The sequence below is a fragment of the Cetorhinus maximus genome, chromosome 29 (assembly GCF_964194155.1).
Source record: "Cetorhinus maximus chromosome 29, sCetMax3.hap1.1, whole genome shotgun sequence".
Classification (NCBI taxonomy): Eukaryota; Metazoa; Chordata; class Chondrichthyes; order Lamniformes; family Cetorhinidae; genus Cetorhinus; species Cetorhinus maximus.
In genome coordinates, this window is record NC_135907.1 from 19,501,107 (window position 1) to 19,523,227 (window position 22,121).

Below are 22,121 nucleotides of genomic sequence, written 5' to 3' on the forward strand. Positions count from 1 at the left end.
AGTACTTTAAATGCCATCACTGTTGTAACATAGGAAACAGAGCAGTTCAATTGTGTACAGCCAGCTCCCATGAACAGCAACAAGACATTGACCAGATGGTTGTGCCCCTCGCCTCCAAGTGATCCTGCTTGAGAGATAGATATTCGCCAGAACATTGGGGAGAACCACCTGCTCTTCCTCAAAATAAAGCCATGGCATCTTTTACATCAACCCGAGGGTAGATGGGGCTTTGGTTTAGCATTTCATCCGAAACATGGCATCTCTGACAGTGCAGAACTGACGTGCCTGCCTGAAGCATGTGCACGCGTCTCTGGAGCAATGGTTGTACAAGACGGCGTAGGGAAACCTTCACGTCTCCCGAAAAGTGAAATCAAATAAAATGCAACCACAAACATATATTTATAATTAAGCCAAGTTCTCCAGACTTTGCACCATCCGTAAACATGATGTCATCCAAAACTCTGCAGTCGGTATCCTAACTCACATGATGTCCGTTTCACCTACTGCCCCCAAGCGTGGCGATTTATACTGGCTCCTAGTCCAGCAGCATCTGGAGATTAAAAGTTCTAACGTAGGTTTTCCAATATTTCCCCATTTCTGTAACCTCAGCCAGTCCTACAGCTCTACTAGATGTCTGCAGTCCTCCAAATCCTGGTCCCTTAATCATTCCCTATTTTAATTGCTGCACTGTTGCTGGCCACACCTTCAGCTGCTAGGGCACCAAGTTCAGGGATTCCCTCCTTAAACCTCTCCGCATCTCTCTCTCTCCCTCGTTTAAGATGCTCTTACCTCTTTGACCATGCTTTTGGTCACCTGTCCCTGATATCTCCTTACTGTGGCTCAATGTCAAATTTTGTCTGGTTGCATTCATGAAGTACCTTGGGGTTTTTGTTTACATTAAAAGGTGCTATATGAATGCAAGATGTTGGTTAAAAACGAACATAAGAATTTAGCAAAAGTGTGAAAAAAATACAGGATAGAAGGCAGCAAGGCTTTATAGATGGACAGTCGTATTTGTCAGCTCATTTGCATAGGAAATATGGCACAGAAGCAGGCCATTCAGCCCAACCAGTCCATGCTGAGATGTTTATGCTCCACTCGAGCCTCCACCCATCTTTTCTCATCCAAATCTACCATCGTAACCCTCTATTCTCTTCTCCCTCATATGCTTGTCTGGTTTTTCCCCTTAAAATGCATCTACATTATTTACTTTAACCACTGCCTGTGGTAGTGAGTTCCACACTCTCACCACTCTCTGAGGTCAAGAGGTTTCTTCTGAATTCCCCTATTGTATTTCTTGGTGACCAAATCATATTGATGCCCTTCAAGAAGAAAAAAAACAAAATCACAATTCCAACACTTTACGGTATAGGTACTATAGAACAACTCCAAATTGCGTTTATAATGTGAAATAGGCATTGACGAGTGCTGAGCTGTAATAATTTTGCTTTGAAAAGTAGAGCGCTGCGATAAACCTCTCTCAGATGTCTCTCGAGAAAAAGAATCGTCTACTTACCAGCCGTCTGTTCCTTTTCAATAAGCCTCCAAGAAGGAACATGTTTAAGAGGACGCTGACGACAAGAATGATTACTACTGTCTGAGATGCCAGTGGAGTGACTCTCCGAGAGGACTCAGTGTCGCACTTCAGTGTTGCTGCCATAATACAATCGCTTTCATTGAGTAAAGATGTTAGGTTGACATCGGTCCGGTTGGCTACGGTTGCTAGGCTGCCATTGGTTAAAGCTGGAATGGTGCTGGTTCTATTGGTCAAGCCCCCGAGGCTGCCATTGATCAAGAATGAAGTCGGATTGGTTAAGCTGGTCGGGTTGACATCTGCTAGGCTGCCATTGGCTAACGTTGGACTGGTCTTGGTTCTATTGGTCAAGCCCGACAGGCTGCCAGTGGTTAAGGGTGGAGACTGATTGGTTCCGTTGGTTAAGCTGGTCAGGTTGCCATGGGTTGAAGTTGGAGTGGGATTGGTTGCATTGCCTATAACAGTTGGAATGGCATTGGTTGTCAGGTTGTCGGTTCCATTGGTGAAGATTCCTGGTTCTATTGAAGGCGCTGTGGCATTTGTTACTGTCGGTAATGTTGTCTCGATGCGTCCTAAAATGAGGGGTTGAAAAAAAAAGGTTATTTGCACCTTTCTGACTGGGAAGCAATAGTGCTACCAATGGAGTCATATGTAGGTGCGCAGATTGGGGAGGGATGTGGGGCACAGGGTACGTTCCCCAGATATTGCGCCTCACTCCGACCTATTGAAGATTAGTCAAGATCGGGCGAGTGCTTGTGATCCCTAAACCTGGTTTTACCAAACTGGAAAACTGGGATGGGCAATAAACGTTGGCCTTGCCAACAATGCCACAAAATCTATCAAGTGCCAATAGAAAAGGGGTTTCAAACAGGCTTTATGCCTCTTATTTGCAAATACAAAGGAACAGTCTGCTTTAGGCATATGTAAAGTATGCCTAACTTTTATGCTTATCCAAACTGGAGGGAGCACAGTTCCTGCTTGCCATATTGGGGCCCACACTGACCTCAAGAAACAGGCACAGTGCCAACCAGAATTGAACTGACAAAACTTTGTTCAGCTGAACCTGGCAGCAAGAGCACCTGAGTGAGCCAATCAGAGGAACACAAGAGATCCGAATATTTAAACGATTGTTAGGCGAAGGCACTCCCTTGGAATTTCCATCGCTTCCCTGTAGGAGAGCGCCTGATCTTTGTCTTTCTGCTCTACCTATCACAGTGTCTCTGCAGTGCCTTAAACTGCAAGCACAAGGTGATAAGTCACCCACTGCTGATATTTATAGACTCAAACAGTACAGCAGGCAGCCATTTGGCCCATCATACCTATGCTGGCCCTTTGGTGGAAGCAGATTCAATTGTAATTTTCAGAAGGAAATGGGACATATGCATGAAGGGGAGAAAATTGCAAAAGCTGTGGGGAAAGAGGAGGGGGGAGTGGGAATAATTGGATAGTTCTTTGAAAGAGCTGGCACAAGCACAATGGGCTGAATGGCCTCTTATCTGTGTTGTAGGATTCTCCGACTGGATAAATGCCCGCTTGTTTACAGAACCACTGGCCAGCTTTTCTCCCAAATGGGAAAAGCCTTACGCCTTCTTCTCTGTGTTACCGTTGCCCTCAAGTGTGAAGTACAAACTGACCATCCTCCCCTCAAACCCCCACACCAGGAACAAGCAAAGCTGCAGAAACAGGGCTGCCTTTACCTGTTAGGCAGGTATATAAAGTGCATTGATCGAAGTCACATTTCATCTGCTCATATTTCGTATCGAAAGATCTGAAGCGTCTCATCAAGTCCTGGAGAAGATCTGAGGATCTCATTCGCACCATTTCACAGTTAGAGGATTCCTGGGTTGAGGAATGAAAGAGAGAGAGTCACAATTAGCAGGAAGATATACAAATTATTATTATTTTTCTAATCCTCAAAAGCAGCTCAGTGTGGTGTCAGCCGCAGCTCAGTGCGCAGTGAGTCAGAAGGTTGGACCATAGACCATAAGACATAGGAGCAGAAATTAGGCCATTCGGCCCATCGAGTCTGCTCCGCCATTCAATCATGGCTGATAAGTTTCTCAACCCCATTCTCCCGCCTTCTCCACTTAAAGGTTTGAGCACGTAAGCTGGGCAGGCATTCCCTGTGTGGTACTGAGGGAGCACAGCACCAAAGGTATAGACTTCCAGGGGAAACATTATCCAGAGGGCAGACAGGGCCTCTGTTTGTGAACAATACAGCAACAGGATCCAAAGAGGAGGAGAGACCACCCTGCCAAAACACAGGTGCCCTGAGCAATATTTATCCCTCCAACATTACTAAAGATGGATTATCACATTGCTGTTTTGCGGAGCTTGCTGTGTGTAAATTGGCTGCTGTCGCATTTCCTACTTTGCAACAGTGACGACACTTCAAAAGGGCATCATTGGCCTGAAAGCATTTTGGGATGTCCTGAGATCGTGAAAGGTGCTATATAAATGCAAGTCTTTCTTTAGAGCAAGCTTAAAAAAAAAACCAAACGAACAACAACAAAACTGTACCCATTTTCTACATCAGCTTGGCTATAATTGGGGGTAGTTTCACACTATGGACCCTAGCTCACCGGGAACACATCTCCCACAAAACTCTTACAATCGGCAGATGAAAGAGGGGCCTTCCACTGTATCAATGGATAGATTTAAACCCAGCATCGAGGAGTGAAAGGTCATGTCTAGCCCTTTATCACACACTTATCCATCTATTTTAAATGGAGCAATGGCTCACACGTTAAGGGGAGGTGATGTTGTAGTGGTAAGGTCACTGGGCTAGTAATCCAGAAGCCCAGAGCAACAGCCTGGGGACTGGGTTCGAATCCCACCAAGGGAGCTGGTGGAATTTAAATTCAACTAATAAATCTGGAATATAAAGCCAGTATCGGTAATGGTGACCGTGAACTTATCATCGATTGTTGTAAAAACCCACCTGATCTGAAGGAAATCTGCCATCCTTATGGTCTGGTCTGGCCTACATGTGACTTCAGATCCACAACAATGTGGTTGGGTCTCAGTTGCCCTGTGAAATGGCCTAGTAAGCCACTCAGTTCAAGGGCAATTAGTGATGGATGACAAATGCTGGCATTGCCAGTGATGCCCACATCCCATTGAAAAAAAATGTAAAAACCTTCATACTGAAGCTACTTCCAGTGCACTCAATGTGAAACTATGATCAGACCCAAATTTAAAAAGCTCCTGGACCCTGTGGTTACAATGGGTATCAGGGCAGGGAAAGTGGAATAGGTCAAGAATAGTGTGAACTTTGAATTCCCCCACATTGCCTGTAAAAGCGCATGGGAAACTTACCTGAACAGGACAGTCCTCTAAAAATATTAGCTCCTTTAGGACATTGGAGGTCAAGTTTTGGAGTGGATCCACGGAGTGATGATACAGGTGCCCGATTGACCTATTCAGCGCCAACATCGCCTGCAGCTCAATGCAACAATCGTCCTGTGGGTGAAACAATAAAGTTGACAGGTCAGACAAGGTTAGGAGATAACATTAATCAACCATCATTGTACTTAGAGCCTGAGAGGCAACCCAACAACATCAGGTGTGGCTCAGTGAGTAGCATCCACACCTGAATCAGGAGTATGTGGGTTCGAATCCCACACCAGAGACTCGAGTGCCAAAACCTAGTCTGGTACTCCGAGAACAGTACTGAGGGAGTGCTGCACTGCCAGGAGGTCTAATTTTTAAAATCTACGCCCTATGTGCGTAGGTAGTCAACTGCCCAAACGCTCCCAGGGCAGGTACAACATAGGGTTAGATACAGAGTAAATATTGCTGTCCATCGATCCCTGAAGGCAGCAGCACAGGTAGATAAGGTGGTTAAGAAGGCATATGGGATATTTGCCTTTATTAGCCAAGGCATAGAATATAAGAGTAGGGATGTTATGTTGTAGCTGTATAAAACGCTAGTTAGGCTACAGCTGGAGTACTGTGTGCAGTTCTGGCTGCCACACTATAAGAAGGATGTGGTTGCACTGGAGGGGGTGCAGGGGAGATTCACCAGGATGTTGACTGGGCTGGAGCATTTCAGCTATGAAGAGTGACTGGATAGGCGAGGGTTGTTTTCCTTGGAGCAGAGAAGGCGGAGGGGGGACCTGATAGAGGTGTACAAAATTATGAGGGGCATAGATAGGAAGAAATATTTCCCCTTAGTGGAGGTGTCAATAACCAGGGGACATAGATTTAAAGTAAGGAGCAGGAGGTTTAGAGGGGATTTGAAGAAAATTTGTTTCACTCAGAGGGTGATTGGAATCTGGAACACGCTGCCTGAAGGGGTGGTAGAGGCAGAAACCCTCGCGACATTTGGGAAGTATTTAAATGAGCACTTGAACTGCCATAGCATATAAGGCTACGGGCCAAGTGCTAGAAAGTGTGATTAGAATAGAAAGGTGCTTGATGGTCAACACGGGCACGATGGGCCGAAGGGCCCGTCTCTGTGCTGTATAACTGTGAAAAGAGAGACATGTTGCTGAAGGACAACAGGATGAATTTTCATCTTGCACTCATCAGGACAAATGCAAGGATGCCAAATTTCAACAATTTATATTATAGGAGAAAATGGTATATAGAAACATGCTCTGGGAGGCTTCTTAGTCAAACAAAAACAAACGTTATTTACACAAGAGCTTCCGTGGCTGCTTGCATCCAGCCAGCCCCTCACGCAGCCAATTTTTCTAGAAAACCCGTTCCTAGAATTTATTCCCCCACACTAACCACACATTGGTTGAACAAATCACATGACCCCACCTACTCAGTTGAACTGATCTTAAAGTGACAGTCATCACAGGGTACTGACTGGTTAGCAAGTTGACTCTAATTAAGGTGTTGCCATGGAGAAAACAAATCAGTACTCTCTTCTCCTCTAGTATAAATTGTTGTGATCATTTGAAATTCGGCATTCTTGCATTTGTCCTGATGAGTGCACGATGATAAGCTTCAGCAACATCTCTCTTTTCAGCGATATTAAAGTTCTGAACTACCAAGATGCCCAGGATCCCATGATGTTATTTCCAAGAAGAACAAGTAATTGTGAAGAAGGGCTGGGATCTCTAGCCAGTGTCCCAACCAATATTTATCCTTCAAACAACATCGCTAAAATATTATCCAGTCATTATCACGTTGCAGTTGGTGAGAGCTTGCTGTGCACATATTGGCTCCAGTATTTACTACATTACAGTGGTTACACTTCAAAGGTACTTCATTGGCTGTAAAGCTCTTTAGGAAGTTCTGTGCTCATGAGAGGTGATATATAAAAGCAAATCTTTCTTCGAGTAGGATTCAATAGAGCAAGTGTAGATGTTTCAACTTGTTGGGGAGTCCAAAGCAAGAGGCCATAAATAGAAAGGTACTGATTAATAAGTGCAAGAGACAAATCAGAGATGCTTCTTCATTCAAGAAAGCGAAACTCACTGCCATAGGGAATGGTCAAGGCAGACAGCACAGAAAAGAACAGTTAAGGGGAAGTTAGATAATCACGCAAGGGAGAAAGGAATAGAAGGATATGTTGATGGGATTAGAGAAAGCAAATTGGAATTAGACTCATGTGGAGCATAAACCTGTTGGCCCTAAAGTCAGTGGCTTACAGTTCACTCAGAAAGTCAGAGTTGCTGTGGCAACATGCGCTTTTACATGTATGTTGTAGTCTGGATCCATGGATAGTGATGGTAGAGGCTCAAACACTCTTCCCATCACATGGCTGACCAGGAATCTCGCTCGCTCTTACCACCTGCAATTGACGTGTGTTGGAAGGGTTTACAGGCTGATTCTCAACCTGTTTGGCCACATTCCGGACACACCTTCCTTGGCCAGCAGGTCCCGGAGTCACACTCGAACCTGGAGCTTCTGGCTCAGAGGCAGGGACACTACCCATAGGGTCACAGGACCTCCCAAAATGACCCATTACTGGCCTGAAATCTATAGAATCATGGAATAATAATACAGTACAGAGCAGACATTTGGCCTGACGCATCTGTGCTGGTTCTTTGGGTAGTCATCCTTTAAAATGAAGGAAATGGGAGGCTGCAAGTTCTCCATTTCAAGAGAATAGGAGCTGCAAAATTGGAGAGAAAAAGAAGTCCAAATTAAATAACCATAATCTTAACTACTAAAGGAAGCATTGAAACACGCTCGGATGTAGGGCAAGGTTGGGTGGCGGTGGGTGCGTTGTGTAAGCATTTTGCAATTTTTCTTTGTGGTGCCAGGACCGGGTCATTACAAGGGTTAAAATTCCACTCAGAATGGCTGCCGTCATGCAGGTACCCTTCAACCTACACTTTAAAACATGGAATGCAAATTGATGAAACCCTTTGAGCATCCTGATAATTTCCTTTCTGTAATATTTTGGCACATCATAAGTGCTGTTCATTGACCGTAGTAAATCACTTTGCTCCACTCAATGCCCACATGAAAAGTTCAGGTCCTACCACACCTACTCAAAGGATTTGGATGAAAATGTGATTTCTGGCACAGAAATTCATTTTACTGGAAACAAGGATCATATCTGAAAAAGAAAATAAAGAGAAAAATTTGCTCCCCCTCCCTTTGATAATTTGCTCAGAGTTGAACAATATCACGTTCTGGCACCTAGCGTTAGCCACTTCCTTCAAATCCCCCAGTTCATAGTCCCAACCAGCTTCCCCTCCACCACGTTCCCAACCTTAAAGTCAACAGTTAGTGGGTCACTTGGAAACCTGGATTCTCCTCTCTCCACACTTGACTTCCCACTCTGATTAAAACAGGACCCCAGCTGCATGATCTCTGTTTTCTAATTCAGAATAGCACATGTACCATGCAAAGCTTCCCCAATACTGTTCAAACACTCCCAGGACAGGAACAACACGGATTTAGATACAGAGTAAAGCTCCCTCTACACTGTCCCCATCAAACACTCCCAGGATAGGTACAGCACGGGGTTAGATACAGAGTAAAGCTCCATCTACACTGTCCCCATCAAACACTCCCAGGAAAGGTACAGCACGGGGTTAGATACAGAGTAAAGCTACATCTACACTGTCCCCATCAAACACTCCCAGGACAGGTACTGCACGGGGTTAGATACAGAGTAAAGCTCCCTCTACACTGTCCCCATTAAACACTCCCAGGGCAGGTACAGCACGGGATTAGATACAGAGTAAAGCTCCCTCTACACTGTCCCCATCAAACACTCCCAGGACAAGTACAGCACGGGGTTAGATACAGAGTAAAGCTCCCTCTGCACTGTCCCCATCAAACACTCCCAGGACAGGTACAGCACGGGGTTAGATACAGAGTAAAGCTCCCTCTACACTGTCCCCATCAAACACTCCCAGGACAGGCACAGCACGGGGTTAGATGCAGGCAGGGTGACCAACTCTCAATGATAAAATTAAAAGGAGAACTTTGGCGTGGGAGATCATACAAGCAAGCAGGGGTTGCTGGTGAACCTGTGAGTTGACGAGGGAGGGTGGGGGGGTGGTGCAGTTGTGATGAACCTGTGAGAGCATGGAGGAGGGTGGTGCTGATGGACCAATGGGAGCAGGGGTGGAGGGAGAAAAAAAGAATCCTTCAGCCAGGAGCAGACAAACGCACAGATGTGCGAATTTGAAAGATCTGAAATACAGGATAAACAGCGTCCGGATAAATTGTGCTGTTCCTGCTGTATGTTAGAATGCAGCATGCTGCTCCCTCTACCTCTGCCTGTGAGGGGACATAAGAGAAGACGAGAGGAAGTGAAAAGCACATCTCATCTTTTATCGGAGATAAATCATTGCAGCATCAAAAAAACACCCAATGTTGCAATGTCCCACCCTTAAAACTTCAAACAGCTGGTATCGACAATCTGGTGCAAAAGAACCAGAAATGCAACTGAATTAAAAAGGACTAGTTTGCAAAGTTACATGAAAAATCCCACGTACCAAATAGAGCACACACTGTGCACCACGAGCTTCACTGCTGTTCAGCAGATGGTTTTCATCCCATTTAACTTTTGAAAAGAAAAGGCCATCCACAGAGTATTACCCAGCAGGCTGGGCTACCTGTTATTTCTTAGCACAAGATGCCAATGGAAATCGGGACATGTTCAGATACCATCCCTATGGGTTTCAAAGGCTCCTGTAGATTGGAGGAGGAGGTGAAGACCGAGGAGACGAAGGTAGGAAGAAGGATGAATTTCAGGGGAGTTCCAAAGGAGGGTCACATTAGACTTGAAATGTTAACTCCGTTTCTCTCTCCACAGATCCTGCCAGACCCGAGTAGTTCCAGTGCTTTCCGCTTTTATTGCAGATTTCCAGTATCCGCAGTATTTTGCGTGTTTAACCCACTCCCGCTTCTCTTCCAGGAAAGCCTACCTTGAAGAAGCTCTGCTCTGCTCTTCAACGGGAATTCCGTTTGTCTATTTCGCCTTGGTCACTTTCACTGCTTTCCATTTCCCTCCTGGTGTTTGATAAGGTATCTACCAAAGACTGGAGGTATCTACCAAAGACTGGCTTCCACAGTCACAGCTCTGAAGAAGAGTCATAGTCGGCTCAAAACATGAACTCAACTTGACTGTGAAGCGAGGAAACTGAGTATTTCCAGCGCTTTCCTGCTTTTACATTATTTTGAATTTCAAATGTATGGTTTCGGTTTCAAACCAGAGAGAACGTGTAAAAGAGAATAAGTGCTCCTGCAAAGAGTTACCACTAATGCAGCACGAATGTGTGTTAAACACACAAAAAAAATAGAATGACATTATCTAAAATACAAGTCATGACCACCAGATGCCCCAAAATGCTTTGAAGCCAATTAAGTACTTTTTGAAGAGTAGTCGTTGATGTAATGTAGGAAAAGTGCACAGCAAGATCTCACAAACAGCAAAGTGATAATGGCAGGGAAGGTATTGGAATGAGGGAAGTCAGCCAGCGTGTAGAATGTTTCTCTTAGAAAACGAGGGGGGACTCTGGTCACTGCACAAAATGTCTTTTACCAATTGAAATCATTGGCTTTTCCACCCCAACCCCACCCCACCACCCAAATAATTTAATCGTCCTTTACACAGAACTGGGCTGAACTAAAACTTACCAGACTGGCAGTGTCCTGCAAGAAGACAGTGAGGTTGTAGTCTGTAGGAAGATTGTCACTCTGTAAGTAAATAAATAAATAAATAAATAAATAAATAAACATACATACATAAACAGCGATTGAAGGAACTTTTTTTCCTTCCATGGTTGCTTTTTGAATATAATAGACGGGCGCTTTAATTAAAAACAAAACAATATTTTGACAACAGGAAAAGCCATTTGATCAATCAATCTGTGCCAACTGTTTCATTTCCCAACTTCACCCAGAAAGCCATTGACTCCCAGTTAATTAATGTGACCAATTTTGCAGTTCATTGAAATAAAATGTAAAGTATTATTTCATTCTCAAGTGCAGATGAACTGGAGGAGGCCATTCAGTCCCTCAAACGTGTTCTGCTGTTTAATTTGACCACAATAGATCTCTTTTCAACTCCATTTCCCACTCTGGATCCACATCCCTTACCTGATTAAACTGTGTTGATCCAGGCTTTTGAGGGGGAAACAGAGAGAGACATTTCATACTTTGTCAAAAAATGCTTCCTGAGTTCACTCTAATAAGATGGCGCACCATCAGACAATGTACTTGAGCTGCCCAGATAGAACCAGTTTTTAGATGAAGATTGAATTTCCTCTACACTCTGCTCTCTCCTCTGCCCCTCCCTGCAGTCTCCTAGGCCAATATGGGAGCATAAGAACTAGGAGCAGAAGTAGACCATTTGGCCCCTTTAGCCTCTGCCACTACTCAACCAGATCCTGACTGATCTTCCCCTTCCCACACTATCCCCACATCCCTTAATTCCCCAAAATGTATTGATCTCAATTTTGAATGCACCCCACGGCTCTCTGGGGTAGACAATTACAAAGATTCACAACCCTCCAAATGTAGACATTTCTCCTCAACTGAGTATTAAATGGCTGACTCCTTATTCTGAGGCTGTGACCTTGTGCCCTAGATTTTCTCAGCAGCTACCCTGTCAAGCCCCTAGCTGTAGTGAAGACAATGACTGCCTGCTTGTGAACTCACTATTAGAAGGCGGCAGGTTGGGCTGGAGGTTTTCACCCTGCCTTCTCCCCTAAAGGCAATAGCTTGCCCAGGGAAATGTTTCTAGAAGTTTCCATCCACTTTCCGATATTTGATTCCAGGCCTTTGTAAGGCCAGGCAGGGAATGGTTAATCTAGTGTTCCAAAGCTGCCCTGTCACATCCCCGTCCGGCAGTCACCTGATCAACTACAAGAGGCTCCACCTTCAGGGAAAAATTGAAATTTGGGCTTGGGCCTCTAGCACAGCACCACAAATCTACTCATTCAAATCCAGGGAAAGACAGACAATGAGTCCAATTCTGGACAGCACACTTTACAAAGGATGCCTGGGCCTTGGGGAGTGAGGGGCCTGAGGTTTACCAGAATGTTACTAGGAACGAGGGGCTTCGGTTCCATGGAGAAACTGGAAAGGTCAGGATTATTTTCCGGAGAGCTGAGAAAATTAAGGGCGAGATTGAATAGGAGTGTTCAAAATTAGGAAAGGGCTTTGATTACAGTAAATGAGGGGAAACGGTTTCCACTGGGAGGAGGATCGGTAACCAGAGGACACAGAATCGGCAAAAAGTATAAAAGGAGAGATAAGGATGTTGTTTTACATTAAACCCATTACGTTTCTAACTTTTCCCAGTTCTAATGAAAGGTCACAACCTGAAATGTTAACTCTTGTTTCTTTCTTCACAGATGCTGTCAGACCTGCTTTTGATGAGTTTATCTACCCGGCAGGTTGCCGCGATCTGATGGGGCGCTGTCGAAAGCAGATGCAACAGTGACTGTCAAACCAGGGAATTGGACACATATTTGAAAAGAGAAAAAAACTTGCAGGGAAAGTGCCTGAAAGGGAAGGGGAGCAGGTCTAATTGGAGGCTCTTGCAAAGAATTGCCACAGGCACAATAAGTCCAATGACCTCTTTCTGTGTGAATGACTCTATGAGCAAGTAACCCTCACACCCAACCCATTCCCTCCGCAACTCACCAGCTTCTTAATATTCCCGGCATAAGTTGTGGTGTGTGGTTTAAAACCATCAAATTTACAAGCGAGACAGCTTTCTGACAGAAGTATAACGAAGAAGAAAGCCACCTGAGAAAGAAAAAATGAATTTATTGTATTTTTATATATTTGACAGGATATTCACCCACCATTTTGTCCCCTTATGCCTGCAACTCCGAGACCTGCAGTCAACTAGCCTCCAACAAGTGCATCTAAAGACAAATACCCCTAATTTCTGTCTCCTCTGGAGAATAAATGCTCATTTCCTCCTCTCTCCATGCCCTAATCCCCCCTAATGACACACAATAGCATTGCCATTTGCTGCCCTTCCCAAGCAATGCAAGTGAGATGGGCAACATGGGGTCATAATTAGGCACAGCTCCTGTCTCTCACCTCCCTCCCTGCAACAAACACAATCGATTCCACCCCTTCCCCATAAGTAACCTGTCCAAATTTCTCCCTTGAAGGCAATAGCTTGCCCAGGGAAATGTTTCTAGAAAGTTTCCATCCGCTCTCCGGTATCTTACACAAGGCATTCTTCGAGGAGGAGACTGGATAGCAAGTTAAACCCCATGTGAGAGCTCATTCTCCCAATCAACTTCAAGCTGCACTCAAAGTGCCATGAATTTTCTACAATTGACAACTTGGTGGGAGTCCTAATCAACTTTCTCACAATCCCTAGTAGGGGAAGATGAAGCCAACAGTTTTAAAAAAAAAAAGATTCACACTTATATAGTGCCTTTCATGACCACCCGAGGTCCCAAAACGCTTTGCAGCCAATGGAAATGTGGCAGCCAATTTGCACACAACAAGCTCCCGCAAACAGAAATGTGATAATGACCAGATCATCTGCTTTTTGAGATGTTGATCGAGGGATCGATATTGGCCAGGACACCAGGGATAAACTTCCTGCTTTTCCTCAAAATAGTGCCCTGGGGTCATTCGCATCCACCCAAGCAAGCAGATGGGGGGCCTTGGTTTAACACCACATTAGAAAGGCGGCGCCTCAGATAGTGCAGCACTCCCTCATTGGGGCTGCACTCCCTCATTGGGGCGTCAGCCTGGGTTTTTGTCCTCAAGCCCCGGAGTGGGACTTGAATCCAGAACCTTGTGACTCAGAGGCAAGAGTGCCACCAACTGAGTTCACATCCTTACCCTGACTTGGGACAACTAACTCAGCATAAGAGCACAGTCAAACCCAAGGTGGCGTCATCGACACATGGTGGGCCTAGCGGGTGAAGGCAAGGACAATTCATCTAAATAAAGAGAGAGGGGGAAGTACAGCTCATACTGATCTGAAATTTGGTCTCCCACAGGTTAAAAGTAGAAGGGAATTTCTACATTGACTCTTAAAGAGCCTGAGTCATCTGAATAGCTGGGACAGGATGGCTGGCTGTGACATCATGGGCAGTTCACTATTTATAGAACTGGCTCAAGGCATTAAATTTACATTACACTTAAAAAGAAGCCTACACTGGGACCCAAAATTTCACCAGCCCATTCTTTCCACAGGTTGCTCTAGTTTTAGCCACTTAATCATCATGTTCAGGAGGTCTTCTGGCACAGTAGGTAGCGTCCCTACCTTTGAACTAGAAGCTCTGGGTTCATGTCTCACCCCAGGACTTGACGACCAAAGAAGGGGCATTCATAATGCGGTCAAACAGGTTGAGTATCAACCTATAAACCCTTCCAACACATGCCAATGGCAGGTGGTAAGCATGGGAGAGATTCCTGGTCAGCCATGTGATGGAAAGGATGTTGGAGTCTCTACCATCACTGTCTGTGGCTCCGGGCTACAACATGCATGGAAACGTGCATGACCCCTCATAACTAGGGGAGGCAATGGTAGAGTGGTATTGTCACTGGACTAGTAATCCAGAGACCCAGGATAATGCTCTGGGGACCGAGGTTTGAATCCCACCACAACAGATGGTGGAAATTGGATTCAAGAAAAATCTGGTCTAAAAGTCTAATGATGACCATGGAAACATTGTCAATTGTTGTAAAAACCCATCTGGTTCACTAATGTCCTTTAGGGAAGGAAATCTGCTGTCCATACCTGGTCTGGCTACATGTGACTCCAGACCCACAGCAATGTGTTTGACTCTTAAATGTCTCTCAACAAAGGCCAAGCCAGCGATGCCTACATCCAATGAATAAAAAAAAAGTAGCACACCAATTATCGTACTCACCACACGGAGTGGGAAAACTAGAAAAGGCTTTCCAATATCAATATTCTCATTCTTTCAGAGATTTTCTTTTAAAGATGAACAAAATTGCCAGAGGGAGATGAAGAGATTGCTGTGTTTTGTTTTCAAAATGGCCTATGGTCTGGAAGACACTACCTGAAAGGCCAGTGGTAGCAAATCCTGCAGAAACCTTTCAAAAGGGAATTAGGTATATATGTTAAAAATGGAGAAGATTTGAAGGGTCGTGGGGAGTGGAGTTAAGTGGTGGCACTTTCCAGAGAGCTGGCAAAGACACAATGGGCCTCCTTTTATGATTCCAGAAACATCCATTGATTATAAATCTTCCTCACGTTCCCTCTTGTTATTTAGACAGGGAGGGGTTCAGTACTTCACAGGAAAACTGGGACAGGAACAAAAATAGAACAGGTACTCACAATCAGATCCTTCACGGCCCCTCGTAGTTCCTTTAGTGAGTTCTTCGGACGTACATGATAAAATTTCATCTCAACATCTCCACGCTTTACATTCCACAATTAAAGACGTTTCATCTCCTTAAAACACAAGGGAATACTCGGTTATCCACTTAGCATGGTCCTCAGTCCAGCTCTGTAAGCCAACAAATCAAACTAACAAGGGTTATTAGGAGTAGCCAGAAAGCGGAGTTGAGGCCACAATCAGATGTCATGATCTTCTTGAATGGCAAAGCAGGCTTGAGGGACCGAATGGTCTGCTCTTACTCCTAATTCGATGTCTAGGTGTCCATATGACAACCAATTGTCGCAATTCCCACACACTTGCCAAGAGAAGGGCAATTCACCTAGTGACCGGGCACATGGTGCCATGCTGTTTGTGTGTTCGATCCTGCCCAGCTGTGTATTCAGGGCTTGCTACAAACTTCAGTTCATTCTTTGAGAGTCACAGGTACAGAGAAATCGAAGGACATTTTACGCATACTGCATTTTTAAAACTGAAACACTCCAAAACATACCAAGCAAGGGATAAAGTGAAAAGGTGCGCAGGAGAATGAGAGCTCTTGTATGTATTCAGGGATGACAGAATCTGCTCTTTCATTCAACCTCCTTGTACAGTGGAGAATTAAAGGGAACAAAACTAAAAGCAAATCAAGAACAGGTCTTTAAAAAAAAAATGGTGAAGCAGCTTTGGAACAATCCATCAGTGGAGTCAGATTTAAAAATCAAGGAAGTCAAAAGTGCTGAGCAGGTGGTAATATGACCAACTTGCTTCTCCTTACAATTTTTTAAATCTGAATTAGAAGTTTGCATCTTTATTAGAAATAAGTCAAAGTGGTATCAACAAAAGGGGTTGGGTGGGGGTGTGGGGTGGTTGGTGGAGGGCACTCTGCCCCAAGTGCAAGGCCATTTTGAGGCTGCTGAAAGCTGGAGATATTAGATCGTGGCAGGATTCCAGGACTTTTGACAAGAATTCATCACTGTCTTTGAGACTGCATCATCCGGTGTCTACATCTGAGAATTGGGCCATGGGCTCCTTTCCCACACCACCCACCAACCCTTTACTTTATTTCCTTCCCCAATACCCTGGGGTGCAGGAAATGGATAAAGTTAAGCAACAATAGTATCTCTAAAACCTTTCAATCCCTGACACATTTGCTTTACTAAAAAGAAAGAAAGATAATACAATTGATGGTTCCTTCTAAAAGGAACTTTGAATGCCAATGTGCCTCCACCACCATACCCAAGTCCAGATCTCTTTCTTGCAAGCAATATTGGAGGGAATCCCTTTAATTATTAGGTCAGATCAGGGCAAGGCTTAATTTTTCCTGGTGATTTCCCACCAGACAAGGAAGGAAATGTATTGCACAAGTCAATCCTCCAGCTGCTGCTTAAATCACATGTTTCGAACTGAAACTAGGAAGTGGTTAACAAATATACACAACTCTCTCTCCGGATGGAATGCAAACGTTTGCCAATTGTAAACAAAAATTAATGGATTTTTGCCCAGATGAGGGAATAATAAATGAGGGAAGGAAATAAAATCATAGATTTTATCATCTACATTACAGCAGTATTCATACCTCTATTGTATTTCATTGGCTGTAAAGCACTTTGGGTTGTTCTGAAGTCCGTCTGATTACAGAATTTTCAGAGAATTTAAAAGGACCCCTTTTCATAGTGCGCTGTACAATGTTTATGGTGGCCTTTGCTGTCGCCTAATGGCACTTATTCAGGGAAGAATCTCAAATGTCTTGTGACTCAACTGGTTAAAGAAAAAGATGGACAAACTAGACAATCCCAAATTCAATCCCAGGCTATGCAGAGCCCGCTGAATTCAAAAGATAATCTACGATGGGCCCCATTAACCCTTGACCATGGTGTCCGTTAACCTTATAATTGCCTTCCCACATCAAACTAAATCCACCCTTTCATTATGTTCCTACCCTAGGTCAGGTCATAGAGTCATTAGGTCACAGAAAGAGACCATTCGGCCCAGAATCCATGCTGGCACTCTGTAGAACAATCCAGTCAGCTCCAGTCCCCTTTATCCCTGTATCCCTCCCAAGTTTATTCCCCTGAAGTGCCCATCCAATATCCTTTTGAAATCAGTCTTCGCTTCCACCACCCTCATTGGCAGTAAGCTCCAAGTCATTACCATTCGCTGTGCAAAAGCTGAAGCCTCAAGTCAAGATTCTTGAGCCACTTACTAGGGAAGAACTGTTTAAATGTGGTTCCCATTGCCTACCTCGGGCTTTTAAATTTCATAGGTGGGGGCATCATTGAGGCAAAAATAGCCCCACGTGCCCTTCACAATTGGGGGTCACCCACCTCCATAGCACGAGGAATAGGCTAGTCAGCCCCTTGAGTCTGTTCTGACATTCGAAATTTACCTCATCTCCATATATTATTGACCTAACGAAAAGAAACCCTATCTCAGTCTTGAAAATTTCAATTACTCCCCCAGCATCCACAGCCTTTTGGGGAGTGGGTTCCAGATTACTACTATCCCTTCTGTGAAAAATGCTTCCCTCTTAAACGGCCTGGGCTCCTCCCTTGGGGTGGGAAGAATTTTAAAAACAAAATGCATCAGTTAAGTAACCTTCCTTTAAAAAGGACTTGCAATTATACAGCGCCTTTCACAACCTCAGGACATTCCAAACACTATACAGTCAATGAAGCACTTTTGAGTGTAGTTACTGCGTGATGCTGGAAATCTGACAGTGAATTGGTGCACAGCAAGCTCCCACAAACAGCATTATGAAAATGGCCAGATCATCTGTTTTTGTGACATTCCTCGAGGGGTTAGGCAGCACACAGGGCATTGATTTGAAGTCTCATCCAAAAGACAGCACCTCTGACAGTGCAGCACTCAGTCAATATTGCTCTGGAGAGTTGGCCTAGATTGTGCGCTCAAGTCTCTGAATTTATTGACTCAAAGTGTTACTCACTGAGATTGGGCTACACAGTACAAACTATAAATAGATATTTCACACTTCTTCCCAATAATCTCACACATTTGGCATGATATTACGTGCACGCATCGCTGAGGTCTTTCAAATCTGTACATCCACACAGACTGCACACAATTTCTACGTCATTGACCACAGAGGATTCTCAGCAAATACCGCAATTATAACTCACCTTTTAGTAAACAGAGCTTCTATTTCAAACTCATTTGATCCTATAGATTATAATATTAATCTATCCAAAGACTTGAACCAGTTGAGGCAGGAGTGTCATTGAATACACTCCACTTGCCTGGATGAGTGCAACTTCAACAACACTCAAGAAGCTTGACACCATCCAGGGCAAAGCAGCTGACTGGCATCCCATCGACCACCTTAAACATTCACTCCCCCCAAGCCCGATGCACAGTAGCAGCATCAAGATGCACTGCAGGAGCTCACCTAGCCTCCTTTTACAGCACCTTCCAAACCTACGACCACTACCATCTAGAAGGGCAAGGGCAGCAGGCACATGGGAACACCACCACCTGGAAGTTCCCCTCCCAGCCACTCACCATCCTGACCTGGAAATATATCACCGTTCCTTCACTGTTGCTGGGTCAAAATCTTGGAATTCCCACCTAACAGCACTGTGGGTGTACTTACACCACATGGACTGCAGCGGTTCAAGAAGGCAGCTCACCACCAATTTCTCAAGGGCAATGAGGGACGGGCAATAAATGCTGGCCCAGCCAGCGATGCCCACACCCCATGAATGAATTTAAAAAACAGCAGCCAATTTGCACACAAGACCCCACAAAATACAATGTGATAATGACTCATTTTCTATTTTTAAAAAAGTGATGTTGGTTCAGGGATAAATATTAGACACCAGGGAGAACTACCAACCATTTCCCCCCCCCCCCCCAAAATACTTTCATGGGATTTTATTTATATTCAGCAGAGACGCCAATGGGATCCTGGGTTTATGGTCTCACCTGAAAGATGTCAACCCCAACAGTGCTGCATTTCCTCGGTACCATTCTAGGAGTGTCAGCCTAGTTTTTGTGTGCTCGAGTCTCTGGAGTGGGACACTGACTCCGATGGGAAGAGTGCTACCCAGTGAGTCAATGGTTAACAGGGACACTGACACATTTTGTTCTAACAAGAGGAAAGTTGGCAATTACAAAACAGCCACTGTTTTGGAAATAATTCAGCCACCACCGGACCTGCCTCAACTTGTTCCTTTGCCGTACTCTGATGGATGTACGTGTAGTTTTGCTTCACCTGCTTCAGATGTCTTTCCAGTTCTTGCTGTTGTTCTACACCATGGGCACAGGAAGCAAGAGCTCCAGCACATCAGGCTAATGGAGAGGTCGACACTTAAAATTCATTTATGGGTTGTGGCAAGGTCAGCATTTATTGCCTCACCCTTATCGTCCTCAAGAAGGTGGTGGTGAGCCATCTTATTGAGTACAATGGAGTCGACCATTTCAGAGGGCAGTTAAGAGTCAAGCACTTTGCTGTAAGTCTGGGGTCACAAGTAGGCCATACCAGGTAAGGATGGGAGATTTCCTTCCTTCCTTCCTTCCTTAAGGTAGTGAATCCAGTAGTTTCATGGTCACCATCATTGATATTAGCTTTTAATTCCTGGCTTATTTGATTAATTGAATTTAAACCCCCGGCTACCAATGGGATCTGACCTTCAAGTCTTTAGATCATTAGCTCAGACCTCTGGATTTCTAGTCCAAGCAACAGAACCATTATGTTACTGGATCCCCTTGACAGCATACTCAACCAAAGGGATCATCGGAGCGCATACTCACCCTCACCTAAGGTCTACACACAAGTAGCTCCCAGCAGGGTCAGCAGCAGAAATCCCAGCTGAGTCAGCCCCCACCTCCATAACCGAGGGACTTTAAAGTCAATAATAACAATGCAACTGTTCTCGCTGCACTACCCTAGCCATGAACACAAGCTGGAAATCAAACCTTGTACAGCTTAGCAGGCAGCTCCGACTCAACCACAGTGCTGAACACACAACGAGCAGCTCACTGAAAGTGACGGGCGGAATATTTGGTGGTTGATTCAGCGGGTAAACCATGGTCTCTCAGAGATCTGCTGCAGCACACACAACCTGTCAGAGCCAGGAGCACAACTCACTGCACACAGGAAGGGAGCGTCCTCTTAATTCAATCGGTAATTGGTAAGGTAGTTAGTCATTATCCACTAAAGAAACATGAGGGGCACCACTCCACATCAAGTGTGGGGTCAGGCAAGACGGCAAGCCTCCATGAGCTACCACAGCCGGTACAGGGATTGGTATCATTCTGCACCACGCTCTAGCCAACTGAGCTAACTGACATTCCCCACCCCCCTAAACCCCTCCGGGCCCTGCCCACCCCGTTTTAGAGATTATTCGGGCAGCTCTGGACCCTGCCCGTCCCATACATCAACATATGTACACAGCTGTGGCTTGGCTTCGCAAAGGGTAATGGGTTGTGCAGCAAGAGTCAAGGTCAGACCCACGGACAACAACAGAGCACCTGGAACACGGTAACAGACCCAAAGAGGCTTCACAGGGTTTGTCATCGTACAAAATTTGACACGGAGCCACACTTTGAAACATCAAGACAGGTGAACAAAAGCTTGGTTAAAGAGGTAGGTCTTAAAAAAAGAGAGCCAGCGATCCAGGGGAGAAATTCCAGATATTAGGGACCAGGGCAGTGCTGGTGTGTCCAATTTAAGGGGAGGCGATGACATAGTGGTATTGTCACTGGACTAGTATTCCAGAGACCCAGGGCAATTCTCTGGGGACCTGGTTTCGAATCCCACCACGGCAGCTGGTGAAATTTGAACTCAATTACTTCAAAATTAACTTCATTGGATAACCTGAGGTGATGCATAAATAATGATGTAAACAGGCACACATACAATGGGGCGGGAGTATTCAATATGTATACAGGTGAGATTAAACAATTTGCCCTGAGTTCCGGATGTAAGCACACGTCTCGGGCAAACAAGAATAAAAGGTCAGTTTAAAAAGGAAACATTCACTAACAGACCCAGGCACCAATAAACAGGGATTATTTCCATTTCCAAAGGTTTAAACATCTCAGTGTAACTCCAACGCGATGGAGGCTGACAGTGAGGTGACTGCCCCACTGGGAAAGAAACGGACAAAGAGTCCCAAATTTTCAGAAATAAACATATAAAACAGTTAATTTTCTCCTCCTGTGGACTCCGTTGACCCAGAAATTGATCAAGACAGTTTTTTCGATTCGGTTACGGAAACTGATCACAGACACTTTGAGATGGAAGTGCATCAATTTTTAAGGGGGGAAAAAAAAATGTTTGCCAAGAACTAGGCGCAGTAAAAGTTTCACGAAAGTTGCTCTTACCTGCAGCAAAGTTGAAAAAGTTACCAGTTGTCTACTGAGCTCTGTTAACACCAGGACTGCCGCTGTCCCCAGGCTGTATCACAAGTGACAGTGGCTGACACCGCTACAGCCACGAAAATAAAAGCATCTTCCTTTTTATTTAAAAGACAAAAAAAAACCGGGGCGGGGGGGGGCTGTGTGGGAGGGAAACGTGCTTTTTCCAGTGGGCGGGACGGTCAAAGTGTGCGAAGCCCAGCTGATTGATGGAAGTGTCCGTCCACTCACAGGCTGAGGTGGGTGGCTTGCAAAAAAAAAAGTCTTGCGTGTTTCAGTGTCCCAGTGACCGCGGAACAAGGGGTGGGAGGTGCAGAATGAGAAATGCCAAGTGTAGAGTGGAGGGAGGACAACGTGAGCAAGTGGGAGGGAGAGAGACAGAGAGAAAAGCTGAGGAAAAGTGGGGGAGAGTACGAATAATAGACCTTTAACGGAGGGAAGGAACAAATGGAACTGAG

The 22,121-nt window shown here is 44.9% G+C and overlaps 1 protein-coding gene across 4 annotated transcripts in view; it reads right to left on the minus strand.

Annotated features, from left to right (window-relative positions):
* Positions 1-21,781, minus strand: part of LOC144669368 (uncharacterized) — a 28,656-nt gene extending 6,875 nt beyond the window's left edge. For 2 of the 4 annotated variants that reach the window (XM_078531747.1, XM_078531745.1), the window contains exons 1-7: positions 21,631-21,781; positions 15,246-15,362; positions 12,608-12,712; positions 10,595-10,654; positions 4,853-4,996; positions 3,232-3,373; positions 1,517-2,106 (exon numbers count right to left, since the gene is read on the minus strand). In XM_078531747.1, coding sequence (XP_078387873.1) covers positions 1,517-2,106; positions 3,232-3,373; positions 4,853-4,996; positions 10,595-10,654; positions 12,608-12,712; positions 15,246-15,314 — 1,110 coding nt within the window. In that variant the 5' untranslated portion in view covers positions 15,315-15,362; positions 21,631-21,781. Of the gene's footprint in view, positions 1-1,516; positions 2,107-3,231; positions 3,374-4,852; positions 4,997-10,594; positions 10,655-12,607; positions 12,713-15,245; positions 15,363-20,220; positions 20,313-21,630 lie in introns of those variants that run through there. The other 2 variants (XM_078531746.1, XM_078531748.1) reach the window with 2 other exon arrangements.
* Positions 21,782-22,121: the final 340 nt, after the last annotated feature.